Genomic DNA, 14362 nt, shown 5'->3' with positions numbered 1-14362 from the left:
TGAGTCAGTTAAGCCAAAGATTAAAAAAATCAGTTTAAAGTTTAAACAGCAAGATATAAACCAAAAGTAGCAAACAAGAAGATATACTTGTAAATTCTAAACTAATCTTGACCACCATTAAAAGCATCACGCTTCTCTTGTTGCCACCCGTACCCCTGACCCTGTCCATGTTGCCCCATATCACCACCACCACCACCAAAGTATCCACCACCCACAAACGGCGGAGGTGGTGGCGGCAATATCCCCCTTCCATCCCTCAAATCATTACCAACACCAACACCATTCCCCCCTTGTAATAAACCTCCCTGAAAGAAACCAACTCCACCACCACCACCACCTTGATTCATCATCATAGAAGGATCAAATGGTGCCCCATTCCAAGGACCCGTTTCCGGGGGGCCCACATACATCGGTTGACCAAACGAAGCGGGCCCACCTCCCATTACATTGACCGGGACCACAAAATTAGGAGGCATACTCATACTCATCCCCATACTCATATTCATATTCATTGGGTAATCATAAGGTGGTCCATCGAACCCATGGGGTCTGGTGTCCATTGGTGGTTGTGGGTTGGGTTTAGGGTTCATTAGCGGTCGAACCGGAACCGGAACCATGGGTGGTGGTTGGAGCCCGTCTTGGACCAGTCTTGGGGTCGGGGCTTGAACCGTTGAGTCGGAGGTGGTTGGTTTTCGGAGTGGTTCGGACTCGTTGTTGACTTCTTTTTGAGTATTTGAGTTGATGAGATCGGAATGGATCGCGTATACGTGAGCCTCAAAATCGGTTTTTTTAAGAAAGGATTTTAGACAATGTGGAGCTGCACATATCAAGATTCCTTCCATCATTTTAATTGTTTGAATCTTCTGTATACGTTCATCACACCTATTATCACCCAAAAAAAACCTCATTAGTGATTAGTGGTTGTCTATTTTTTTTTTCTTATTAAGACATTCTACTTACAGATAACATATAGAGTCACTCCTAGCACAATCCAGACAGAATGCATGCTCACAAGGAATCTGCAACAACCACAAACCTGTTAAAGAATGGTCTATTCCATATTTCCATTCCATCAGGTGATTCCAATGGAATGAACGATTCCATCATAGAAAATACTGAAAGGAAAGGAGAAGGTGGAGAAAGTGGTTGTGGAATATAACATGTAACATACCAAGCGTCCATAAATGGCAATGGGGAAGTCGCATTGAACACAAAAATGGACACGTTCACCGAGGTGGCGGCGGGACCTACGACCAACCGTCTTCACAAGAGTAACACCGCTAGCAGAACCGAGGCTCTTGGCCACCGGAAGCTCAGCAAGAACAAGGTGGTCAGGGCATGCAACTGTCACTGTCTCCCCTGATGGAAGCTTTGCTCCTCCACCACTTTCTGAAGTTGCAGCTTTGTTGCTTAGTCTGATTTGAAGCATCTTTATGTGCCTTCAAAAGTCTTCAACAAATAGAAATTATGACAAAAAGATGTTTTTTCAGCTGCAGGATGAAAGATTTAACAATACTGAGCAAGGGTGATTACAATATGACTAGAAATTATACATCCTTTTCAAAATGAAGCTGTTCGTTCAAAGAAAGGTTAAATGCTTGTTTATGCAATGATGTTTCAGTTTTTTCCCATAAGACAAAATATACAACCATGTTTCAATCACTAATTTATCAATTCTTTTCAGGCAACCATGTCTTAATCCATTAAACATGTTGCAAATTTTGGTCCTAGAATGAGAAGCGGTTGCATTTTCATCTTAAAAACCACTCTCTTGAATGAACAAGCTTTTAATCCTTCTAAGAACCAAGATGTGTAAACTCTTATATTAAAGACTAAAGTAACTAGCTCATCCACCCTTACACTCAGGGCACAAGAAGATGAAAGAAAGTTCTCTAGGTTAATTCAAAAGAATAAAATCAACAAGGGTATTCGTATTCCCGGATTCCCCACATTTACAGTTGTAGATTTTGATCTTTTTGGGGCAATCAAGTACATCAAACTTCATAACTAATGCTGCAAACTAAAATTTATTGGAGATAAATTAGAAACAGAACCCGCATTGATTCAGCATAAGACGTGATATGCTTGGACATCAAAAAGTTCAAAGTGAAACTCGTTTAACAAAGAAAAGTTTGCAATCACATAGTTTAAGTGACAGCAAATTAGCAAAACCTAACCTAATACAAAGATCACAAAATTCAGAGTGGTGAAACTAACGAAATCGCAAACCCTAATTAGATTGATATGAAGTTGTGTTCAAAATGTCCGTGTCAGTGGGTTAATGAAAGAGCCAACGAAGACTTACCGGCAACGTCCACAGACCGGATGAGATGAAAACAGAGACGATGAATTTCGCCACTCGGAGACGACGGACGAGAGGTTTGGGGATCTTTTCGGTGGTTATATACCACACCCGTCCACTCGTTCGATCATACTTAAACGTCTCTAAAAAAAAATTTAAAAAAAAAATTAGACGGCCTAAAAATTCACATTTTAGTATTTATTTCTAAAATTAATTCGAACCGTCCTTATATTTTGTTTTGTTTTTTTTTTCACTCGAATCCTCTGAAGATATAAAATGTATATTTTTCTCTTAATAATTTATTTTTTATTTTTTATTATTTATTTATCATTTTTTAAAAAAATAAAAAAATACCCTAACCACACGTCCACACCCCCAACCCACCGCTCCTTCTTCCCATTCTCTTTCCCCTTTTCCTTCTACCTCCCTGGAAACCAAGTCACCGAAATCTTGCAAAACGCCAGACAAGATGATCGAGAAACTACATGTCACCGTAAAAGAAAGAGGATTCGAATAGGATGAAGACCACCGCTCTATTATTTGCTTGTCTTCTATCTCCCCCATTCGCCACCTGTGTACCTCCATAACAGATCAACATAAAAAGACTTCATGATGTTGAAACCCACAACTCCATTCGTTTTCTTCTTACCTTCGAAAACTACAACTCCGACCGATTTCTTGAATTTGGAGTTCGATGGAAGAAATCGTTTGCAGATCTTGACCCTAATATATACAAATGCAAGAATGTTGTTTGTAGATGTTCTCCATGTGTTATTCCATAAATCGTGTCAAGGGTTTTGGTTCATCGGAGTTCCAAATCCATTTTTTCGGATGCTTTGTTTGAGAAGGCGAAAGTGCAGTTAAAGGACTGTGGTGGTGGAGCAGGCATGTGCAGCTTTCCGACGACTACCATGACAATTGGTATCATTTTACAGGCGATTGGGTTGGATGGCGAGGATTGAGAAGACAGTGAAGATATGGTGAAAAAAAGTTTAAGGCGTCCATATATTCAGTTAGACAGAAGATATATATGTGATGGTCTAGTGGGTGATGATGATAGTGATGCTTAGGGTTTTCAAATTTCAACTATGATCAGAGTACGAGAGAGACATATGCGAGGATGTGCGACCTTGTTGATTTATTATATTCTTAATATATTAATAGTATAAAAAAGTTAAAATAAAACTAAAAAGTAAAATATAAAAGGCAATATAGTTCTTTTATGTATGTCAAAGGATTAAGCATGTAAGTTTAATAAACGAGGGATGAAATGTGCAAGAGAGGCACGATCCGATTTAATTTTTGAAACTAGAGACTAAACGTGCATTTTGGCACCTGCACGAGAGACGATTCGTTTAATTTACTCTTAAAAAATAATAAAGATATTAAATTAAAGTAAAAGTTAGTAATTATATATTTACAGATGAAGTTTGGTTAAAAATCACCTTAAGAAGGACAACCGATTTTATCTAATTTCAATCCTGACCGTTTTAAGTCTCTATTTATTGTTATTGTCAATGCCCAAATCTTTTTTTCTTCACATCGTTCCGTTTTCTTGGTGGATCTAGAAGACCTCACATACGAGAACCTTCATCTTTCTTCTACCCACGTTCGTTTCCATGATGTTCTCCCTGCGAACCCTAACCTTTCTTTTTTCTTCCTACATTTGCATCCTTCCCCTACTCTTTTCCTAAATGAACCACCTACTATCACCATCCTCCATCATCCCATCTCTAACTCCCAATGATGCACTAAACTTTTCTTTGCTTCTGAAATCCACAATGAAACATAAATCGGCCAAATATATTAATAATCAAGAAGAACACCAGACCAAGGTAACTTTTGAATCCTTTTAATTGAAATTTCAATTGATGGGGTAAACTAAAAATGTAATTTCTTGAATCATTTTGCTCCACTCCCAACTCTCCCGGCCTACCCAAAATTGGTGTCATATTGATGTAGAAGTTTGTAACATCCACTTTCAGGGTGTTTCTTATTTTGGGATTGTGGACCATGATACGATCAAGTAAAGGTCTTTGGCTTTAAGGGAATAAAGTTTAGACCTTATTGGATGATGATAATGTTGGTTAAGTGAGCTAATCTCTTGAATTATGTTTTGGAGCCAAAAAAGGTAAAATGGGAAAAATTATATTTTGGGACTTCTTGCATTAATTAATGAATTAAGTTCGGTATACTTAAAGTCGAAAGTAAAAAGATAGGACTATGGGCCTTGTTAATACTGTAACGCCCGCAGATCCGGGCTAGTCAATTTAGAGACGATAAGCGTCAAAAATGACTTTCTGATGGAAGATTATTCAGAAGGAGTAATCTTAACTAAGTTGCAGTAGTCGTGAAAAGGATTCTGAATATATAAAGAATGCCGAAATCTGAGTTATAATGAAGAAGTTATGACCTGTCGAAATTTCGCGACAGAATCGGCACGACACAGCGCGACGTAAATAGTGAATTTACGATAGAGCAATATTTGGCCTTAGCAATCTAAACGAAAGTCGTAGAATAAATTAAACCGAGAGTGTGCATAAAAAGAACGTCCAAATCTGACTTCGTATGAAGAAGTTATGATTTTTCTAAGTTCCAACTTAGCGGTATGCAGCCCAAAGTTCGAATATGAGATTGAGTGGTTTCTAGCCGAAACAATCTAAACGAGAATCGAAGATCTCGTCGATAGTAGTGCAACGGAAGAAAGACAGACGAAAACGGACGTCAGATAAAGAAGTTATGAATTTCTAACGGAGTTTTCCTATCTCGGCCTACTAAAAATAATATAATAAAAATAAAGTCAAAATTTGCCGACGGAGTCTAAACGAGAGTTGTAGAGCATAATCTCACCTTCGCGTGGATATAAAGAATGTCGAAAACGGAGCTCTTATGCGAAAGATATGAATTTCTGAAGTTTGAGGCACGCTTACCAAAGGGGGAACACCCCGCGTTCAAAGAGGGAACGCCCCGCGTTCGGAGCCCAGAGCCTGTCCCGTCGCATGTCAAGTCCGAAGTTCGTAAGTCATGACGCACGGTGGAACGCGCTGCGTTCGGGAATGCGCTACGTTCATTCAGGGAACGCGCTGCGTTTGGAGGCCAGACCCCTCCTATAAATAGGATGCGAGTCCAGCCGAACGCGCTGCGTTCGGAGGCCAGACCCCTCCTATAAATAGGATACGAAGACATATTTCGCAGGGAAAACCCTATGTGCTCACCAGGCTCCCAAGCCTGACCCACTCAGTTTTCTTTGTATCACAAGTATCAATACGAAGACATATTTCACTGAGAGATTAAAGGAGATGTAAATCATTAGTGTTAGGGATGAGCAAAAGGATCGAACCGGCCGGAACCGGCCCCGACCCGGGAACCGGCTTCAGCCAAAATCAAGAATCGAACCAGCCCGGCGGTTCTACCGGTTCCCGATTCCTACCGGTTCTTGTCGTGTCTTCAAATGTTGGAACCAGTCCTCGAAAAATAACATCATACGGTTCCGGTTTTTGCCGGTTCTACCGGTTCCGGTTATATCGGTTCCGGTTCCTGGTTTCAAAAATCCACAAAAATAACACGTCCGAAAGGGACCCTCTAATTTTATCATTCAGAAGCCTCAGGACCGTATCCGGTTCCATCGGGTTCCGGTTCCGGTGCCGGTTCCGGTTCCGGTCGGTTCCCCGGTCCATATGCTCATCCCTAATTAGTGTAATTGAATGTAAGTTTTGTTTATGCTTATGTATCTGTATTGACCATGACATCCCAAATGTTTTAAAACGAATAAAATGCATTTCTTTGGAAATGCTTTGATAAAGTACTTATTATGTTTTCTGGGAACAAATTCCGCAACACTTTTAATCAAATGATTACTCTGATTTTATAAAACAAAGCATAAACAAATCGGTCTTTTCTGACCATAAATTTGGGGATGTCACAGTTGGTATCAGAGCATTAGTTTAAGCGAACTAGGAATTTGTAGGATTTCTAGACTTAAACTTAGAATGCTAAGCAATGATTGTGAGATGAGTGTCTACCATATTTTAGACACGAGCACTAGTATATTTTAGGAAAGATGCCTAAAATGCTTTTATGTGATAAATGTTATATGTTTGCTATATATGATATTGTTTATTCGGATCTATGGTCTGTTGCCGACCGGATCTGGAAACCTTACGTGTAACATCCTGTTCCAGATTGCTTTGTGATTTAGGGCCTGTGTGCCTTAATCCGAGTATGAGAAGGCTTTGAGGCTCTGAAGGATAAAGGTTTAGGCCTTTTTGGGATATGGGTAAGGTAGGTTGTGTGATAAAAGAGTTCGGTTTGTGTTTTAGAGTCAAATGTATTGTTAAAGGCGCTGGTGCGGGCTTTTCATGAATTTTGGATTTGAGTTCGAGTGGGCTTCAGGAGGAATAAAGTTGATAGAAGTGTAGGGTTTCTCGTTACCTTTTCGTGGATATAAAGTTCGTCGAAAACGGACATCGGGTGAGGAAGATATGACGCTTGGAAGTTTTTGGCATAAATGGTCCCTAAAGGAGAAATGCTGGCATGGAAGGCCATGCATGTGAAATGGAAGTGCGTGGGTACGCCCAACGTAAGGCTGGGTTACGCCCAACGTATAAGGGAAATGGTCGCGGATGCTCCTTGGCGTACGCCCATCGTACGTCCAGAGTCCAGAAACCCTAAATTTAGGGTGTGCCACTATTTATAGAACATTATAGTTCAAACCCTAGCCTCCATGTTTGTTCCCTAACCTCAGAGAAGCCCTGGAACGTCTCATATCTTCAACCTTGGGTGATTTGGTCTTCAAGAGGGTTATTTTGGTGATGTAAGCTTGAGTTTTTCAAAAGAAGAAGTTGGCAAGGAAGAACTTGGGAGTTTGGAGCTCATAGATCTGGAATATCATCATCATTTGGAGCTCTTCTGAGGTATAAACTTCATACCTTTACTTAAGAATGCATAGATCTTGTGTAGTGAAGTTTTGGAGTTGTTTTGGTCCCAAGTTTGGACCTTTATGTTGGAATCTCGTTTTTGAGCTCAGGGTTGCCACCCTTAGAGCTAAAAGGGTCCCATAATCAGTAAAGTTTCAATCTTGATGGTCCTAATGAGTTCATGCATGATATCTAGCCCTTGTTATGGAGGGATGTTGTTGCCTTTTGAGTTTGAGCTTATTTGGTGGATTGCAAGTCACCAAGATTATAACTTTAAGGATTAAGAGGATAATAAGGACCTGGATTTGAATTTGTAGCCTTTGGAATAAAGTAATTGTTGGATTAATGTCTAAGTCCATAACTATATTTGGTATGTACTTGACCCGACCCGGCATGGTCCATTTGGGTTGCACTTCACCGGCACAATTTATATGGATAGTCTTTTGAGAATAGTATATTTATGATTTATATTAATATATTATAAGTTCTAATATATTAATATGGAATCATATTATTTAATTAGTATTGATCAAGAATTAATTTAGAATTAATTAAGTGATCAAAAAGAACTAATTAAATATGGACTCTTATATATATGGAATGGGTCAAGTTCATTTAGGTTGGGCTAAGCTTTCATGGATGGTCCATGGAGCTTTTAACCCATGGATCCTATGTAAATGAAAGGTCATGGGTATTAGGGTTTACATGGATGTAACCCTAGTCCTCCATAATATATAAAGGGGTCCTTGGCTCACAAAATTGGGACAAGTGTGTGAAAATAAGAGTGGACCGATTTTAGTGTGCATACATATTCTCTCAAGTTCTTCCAAGGTGTTTTGGTGATTTGTGATTCCATTTGAGGCTTCCACACTATTGGGGATAAGCTCTTAAAGCTTGAAGACATCAAGCTACATCAAAAGGTATGTCATCTAACTAGAACTTTGTAGTATAGGTGCTTCATAATATGCTAGTTAGGATGAAACATTGGAATAGTTAATATTTGCATGTATAATAGAGAAAACATAGATCCAAGGTTTATAGGGTTGCATGTACACCATAAAAGTGTTAGAAAGCTCAAAACCCAACAGTGGTATCAGAGCCAGGTTGTTTTCTGTTATATTGATGCAAATGTTTTATTTTCAAGTTGGAAAAAAAAAGGAAAAAAAACATGACGTTTGTAAAATTTAAATCATTTGCTATATGAGTTGAATTAGGTCAAATTTAGTAAAAGATAAAATGATATGATTATTTTATTAGTTTTAAAAGTTTGATCTAAAGAGTTTTTTGAAACCTCCATAAGTTATGGATATGAAAAGGTTTTTAAAAAAAATTGATTCAAAGTTTTTTATGGAGTTACAAAACTTGGTCTTAATGTTTTAAAGAATTCCATAACTTGTTCTTAAGTTATGGAACATGAAAAGTTTCATCATAAAACAAGTATTTAACTCCATAAGTTATGGAATCCAAAAGTTTTCAAGAGTTACAAAACTTGCCCTCAAGTTTTGGAATTTGGAAAAAGTTTTTTTATGATAAAAAATAAAAAAAAAGAATTGAATTCTAAAACTCTTGGGTTCATAACTTAAACAATTAATTAAATGATTTTAATTTTGAATTTAATAATTGGAATTATGATGTTTTTATTGAATAATTCAATTAACTCTTATGGACTTTATTAATAGATAATTAAAGTGTTTAATTAAAAGAGAATTAATAATTCCATAATGACATGGTTTAAATTTAATTAAATTAAGAGTATAGTTTAATTAATAGATTAAACCACCAAGTATTTTAAATGTCTAAAATACACCCTTATACTATTATAATATTAAAAGTTTGATATATTATATGTATAAGAGCAAGTCGTCTTACCATTAGTAGGCCTCATTCACGAAGCCGGTCTATAAGGGGGGTATAAGGTTACTGCCTATAAAATGGCAGTTTAATGGGTGTCCACTCTCACCCACCGCTTCCTTGACTGGTGGAGGGTCGTTAGCCGAACAGGTAGGACAAGGAATATAATTCTCCCTTCATTATAAGTATAATGATAAATACTAAGTAACTAAACACTTATAAATTACCAATCTTAGTTACTTAGGAAAATGTGAATAAGGTGCTAATCCATGAAATTACACTTTGCACTTTGTTTAAGCTGTTAGTGGAGCGTGTGTGGTTAACCGGCACACTAACCTGGACTTAACAAGGTAGGCAAAGGGTAACTTAATGTTTATCATAATATCTTTGGAGCGTGTGTGGTTAACCGGCACATCGATTGAGGGGTAAATATTAAGGGTACCAAGTATATTTGCATGGTTACTTCACACCTTGTTTTGTGATCCTCGGCATCCCAGTCACAAAACCTGAAGGGCACACTCGAGATTGAAACATGCCATTGAAAAGTTCAATGAATCTCAAAAGAATCTAGGAGTTTCAAAACCAATTAAAACCTAATAATACATTTCGTTTATCTTGGTGGAAATTGGTGAATCGTCATTCACCTACCTTCAAATATTTTATAGCTTGGATTACGGCATCCCTCTTCCAAGTTATAAAATAGTTTGTTGGGTCCTAGCCTTAATATATCATATTGGGTGTTATATTAAGGACTTAAATCAACTTTACGTGAATTTCTCCCATTGTTGATGTCTGGTTTAGACAGCAATGATCTTCCCAAACCAAGCTTTCCTAATGAATATGACTTCCCGAGTTTGGCTCATGGAAGTCATACTTCTCTTCCTCCACCTCCTCCAATTATTCTCCCTAACCCACAAGTTCAAGGTCACTCAAGCCCTAATGGCAAGCAAGGTCTATGTGTGATCACATCTTAGAGATGAAGTCACATATTGACAAGCCGGGAGAGTTGGGTGTCAATGTCTTGAGAAAGTTGGATGTTCAATCACTTTCTAAGTCACATAGTGAGTTCCTTTGGGACTACTATGAAACAGACTATGACATGAACCTTAATAATCATATCTATTTGCTTGGTGCTGCTGAATCAACAATGATTTGGAACGATAGTAAAGCAAATTTGATTAGAAGATCAACTTCCAAAAAACTTTATGGACAGTGACAATGGTGACACTGGAAATCCAGAAAAAGCATTCTCTTCCCAATGGAAAGGGATTGACCATAGTCAACCCGGTTGACCAAATGGTAAAGAGAAAGGCTAAGTCTGAGATAGTCCCATTACCAAAGGGTCCATATGTTTATTTTGCCAAAGGAAGGGGCGTTGATTGCAAAGCTGCCAAATTTACCTAAGGATGTTAAAGTCAATAAGTTTGACTCTACATCAGGTAGAGACCATTATCTAACTCTCTTAAGTTCTATTTTGAGATCCTCATTACATGATGTGACTGGGTCACATGTTGATGTTTTAAGAATCAAAGAATAGAGAGAAATCTTAAAAGAAGTATATGCTGATTCTGATCGCGAAGGTGGATTTCGATCGCATCAGAATTTTGAGCAGTTGCATAAGAAGTTATGATATATTGCTAAGGAATAGATAACAACAATTTTCCATGTGGATTGTAAGGATAAGTTTTTCCGCAAAGTTTTAAAATAAAAGAAAATTGTTTAATTTTATTTATTTGAAGTATCCTTACAATGGCATTTGTGGAAAATTGTTGCTTATATGATTCCACTGACCGCAATATTGGAAAATGGATTTGATTCTTTCATTTGTGGTAGTGTCTAAATTTACCAAATCAGGAAAGTTCCTCATCACCCAAGTTTCAATTGGACCGAAACTTGGAATCATGCAAATTGAATAGTATGATGAGTGAGAACTTTCAAGCATTGGAAAATCAAGACTAATTACTTGTTCACATGGATGTGTGAGTCAAGTGAAGGACTAAAGGGATCGAGTACACATTCTTGTGCACTGGTCATGTCCACCATAAAGCTCGTTAAGACTATTTGATTTACTAAAGTTTAGTAAATATGGTTATACTTACAAGTTTAAGTATAATTCTGAAACATTGGAAAAGTCTCAATGTATGGCAGAACGAATGGGAAGAATCAAATTAGGCAGAAAGATAAAAGTTTCTCAAATCTGAAAAGATGGGAGAGTACTTTAGTATCATGTTTGTGATCATCTTAATGATTTAGAAATCATATCACAATTAGTCCTCTAAAGGTCATCTTAGTGCATTCTTATGACTAAGAAGAGGAGTCATGAATTGTTGAAATGGTTAGATCAGGAAGATGAGTCATACTTCGTTCCAAAACAATTCTTAGAGTCATACTCCAAGATTGTAACTTGAGTGACATATCTTAAAGAAAGGTTTAAAACACTTGTCAAATGTAAGAGTAAAAGTGTCCTACTCTTGTACATTTGAAATTGGTAAGTTGTGATGTTTTGGATAAAACAAAGACCAACTAAGGCCAATTGTGTGAAGTGTTTGTCTTGATAAAGAATCCGCACTATCTCTTGAATATTTGGCAAGATAGTCTTATATGTCAAGAGGATAGTGGGAGTCTTAAAGATCCTAAAAAGAATTTCAAGAACTAATCAAGAATAAAACCTGAGCTTCTTCACTAGCACACGACTTGAGGTTTATAACCTATCATGTTGACATATTCTGTGCCCATTCCAGTTAAAGTTGGCTTTGCATAGGAGTTCTGAAAGTTCTCAATTGGTTGCATAACAACTTGGAAGCAATGGCAGGCCCTGTACTGCCAGGTGGTAAGAAGTTAAGATTATATAAGTTCAGTCCATATGAGTTTGGATTTGTCATTATCCTTGTCTTGTGACTATGGTTTTGACGATTGACATGGATAAGAACACATACACCATAAAATCTAAGGGTCATAAGGTTTCTCTCCGATTCATGAAAATGATGGTGAGGAAACACTTCCACCAAGTAGATTTGAAGCAGATGGCAAAAGGTCTAAACAATTGAGACTATGATTACGGAATCCCTTTTCATAGTTCTGAAATTGTTTAGACACACATGCATGCTATCTAAGGAAAGGTGTATGATTTTGATAAAGTTTTATCAAAGCATCTCGTATCAGAAATCTAAACTTTGGTAAGAAAGTCAATAAAGTATTGATTTCTAGAAGTCCAGCTGATTTCTGAGTACATGTCAAAGCTAGTGGGAGCATAAGTGTTATGCTAATAATCATCATGTAAGTGGGAGCATGATAATTATTGTTAGTGTTGCAAGTTAGCAATGTTAATTATAGAAAACAAAAGTTTCAATTCGTGAGGCTGCAGGGATTGAAAAAGTTGTTTTGCTATAATTAAGGGAGATGATATACTTCATTTCAGTTCTAAAGGCTTAGATTGAGACCTTAATCATCTTTAGTCAAGAATATATATGAATTTCATGTTGGATTGGTTCAACTTAAGGAAATTCTATATATTGCGTTCTCAAAATTCGATTATGATTACGGCATCCCTCTTCATAGTCAAATTTTGAACACATGGCAAATAAAAATATTGTAGCAAAAGACTGGTCTAGAATCATGTCTTTATGTGAGACATCATCGTGTACCATTTGCTTTGGGTACAGGATCGATTGCATGTGCTACAATATTTGTCATTTCTAAATTTTTCCAAATGCCCAGAGGCATTAAGAAGGGAAAAGGTCTAGAATTGGACATGACTAAAATGATTAAGCAATTGTCGAGGACAATATGAGGTTTACCAAAGATTGGTTGCTCAGGGACAGTTGGAAGTATAGTGCTAATTTTGGAAGGACCATATTGACATATTCTGAAAAGAGGCATCTCTTATTCAGAAGTGATAGTCAAAATGAGAATATGGAGTTGTCTCCATAGGTGGAAGTTATCTGTGTAAGATTAGAAAACTTAATGCAAGAAGCATGTCCAAAGCAATGTACTTTGAATATGAGACTTAGTTTCCATGGAGTTGATCTCCATTGGAATACCTTATAATGACTGTTGACAAGTCTTTGTGACTTTGTACATATTCATTACAGGAGGGTCAGTGCATATAAGTTTAAAATCTAAACAGATTTCGATAAATGATAGGAATTTGAAATTCTCACATTTTTTGATAAGGATTTGGGAGTGTGAAATTAGAATCATTGAAATTATGTTCAATTGGTTTATTTCACAAAGTAAGGATCATAGACAAACATAGAGTGCATACTTGGTGTATGGCAAAGCTATTGTTTAAGAAAAACATAGTGTACATGCTTGGAGCATGGGACAACTAGTGCTTTTTAATTCAAGTATAAAGTTGATAAAACCGAAACAATGAATAATGAGTAATCAGTATGGTGATAAATAAAAGTGTTTATTTATATTCATAGGGTTTGATACCATATTTGATTCATTTATTCTTGTGTTTCACTTTGCATGTTTTGACTTCCAAAATAACTAAGTCGCTCTTCCTGAATGATTAAGTTATTCAAACCATCCACAGTCGGTCATATGTTGGAAGTAGATATGAATCAAGACTGTCATGGGTTGGTTTGTAGAGGTCCAAGTTGGTGGACAAAGTGGTGCTACAACACTCATGTGTGCTCATAAGTTCTGAGTATTGGATTCAACCCGCGCTCATTTGAATCACTTCATGGATTTTATCACGAGTGATCATGAGACGATAATATCTTATATTCTTCAAACCTAGAGATATGAGTTGTTACTATGAGTTGGTTATACATTGATTGCACGAAAACGCATTTGGTAACTCGATGTTATAAAATGTGCCTTTGTGTATGATTCAACAAGTAGTAGAACAAGCCATATGAGTCGAAGTTTATCCATTCCTTTTACCTTCGGGATAAAAGCGATATCTGTGGGCCCCTCGATGATTTAGCGATGACACATGTGAGTGCTTGGCCAAGCCAGGACTGATTTGATTTGTTCAATCAGTCAGTCATCATAAATCAAAAATCGGTAAACAAAAAATGGACAGAGAGAATGATTATAATCCATGTCTCAGTCCATATGATATCTAGAATGGAGGAATATATGATCCCTTATCTAATGGACAAGTCATTGACAAGGTCAGAGTTCGACAGCGACTTTAAGAGCTACGATTGCCAGTTAGGTTTTGAAGTCATACTCAATAATAGTTTTAGACTTATCCAAGTGGGAGTCTGTTGGATTAATGTCTAAGTCCATAACTATATTTGGTATGTACTTGACCCGACCCGGCATGGTCCATTTGGGT

At 37.1% G+C, this 14362-nt stretch overlaps 1 protein-coding gene across 2 annotated transcripts; it reads right to left on the bottom strand.

Annotated features, from left to right (window-relative positions):
- Window positions 1–3394, bottom strand: LOC145111044 (RING/U-box superfamily protein). Of its 2 annotated transcripts, none has more exons than XM_079047341.1 (4): window positions 2306–3394; window positions 1172–1449; window positions 961–1019; window positions 1–882 (listed from the first exon to the last, which is right to left on the bottom strand). In XM_079047341.1, the coding sequence occupies exons 2-4, from the start codon at window positions 1427–1429 to the stop codon at window positions 102–104; spliced, it is 1098 nt and encodes a 365-aa protein (XP_078903467.1). In that variant the 5' UTR covers window positions 1430–1449; window positions 2306–3394; the 3' UTR covers window positions 1–101. The 2 variants fall into 2 exon arrangements, with proteins under 2 accessions (XP_078903467.1, XP_078903466.1); XM_079047340.1 differs by having other exon boundaries at window positions 1172–1490; window positions 2306–3390.
- Window positions 3395–14362: the final 10968 nt, after the last annotated feature.

Source organism: Lactuca virosa, chromosome 5, assembly GCF_052849685.1.
Source record: "Lactuca virosa cultivar CGN04683 chromosome 5, Lactuca_virosa_CGN04683_v6, whole genome shotgun sequence".
Taxonomy (NCBI): domain Eukaryota; kingdom Viridiplantae; phylum Streptophyta; class Magnoliopsida; order Asterales; family Asteraceae; genus Lactuca; species Lactuca virosa.
Note: the sequence above shows the minus strand (reverse complement) of the source record. Positions and strands in the feature narration are given on the sequence as shown.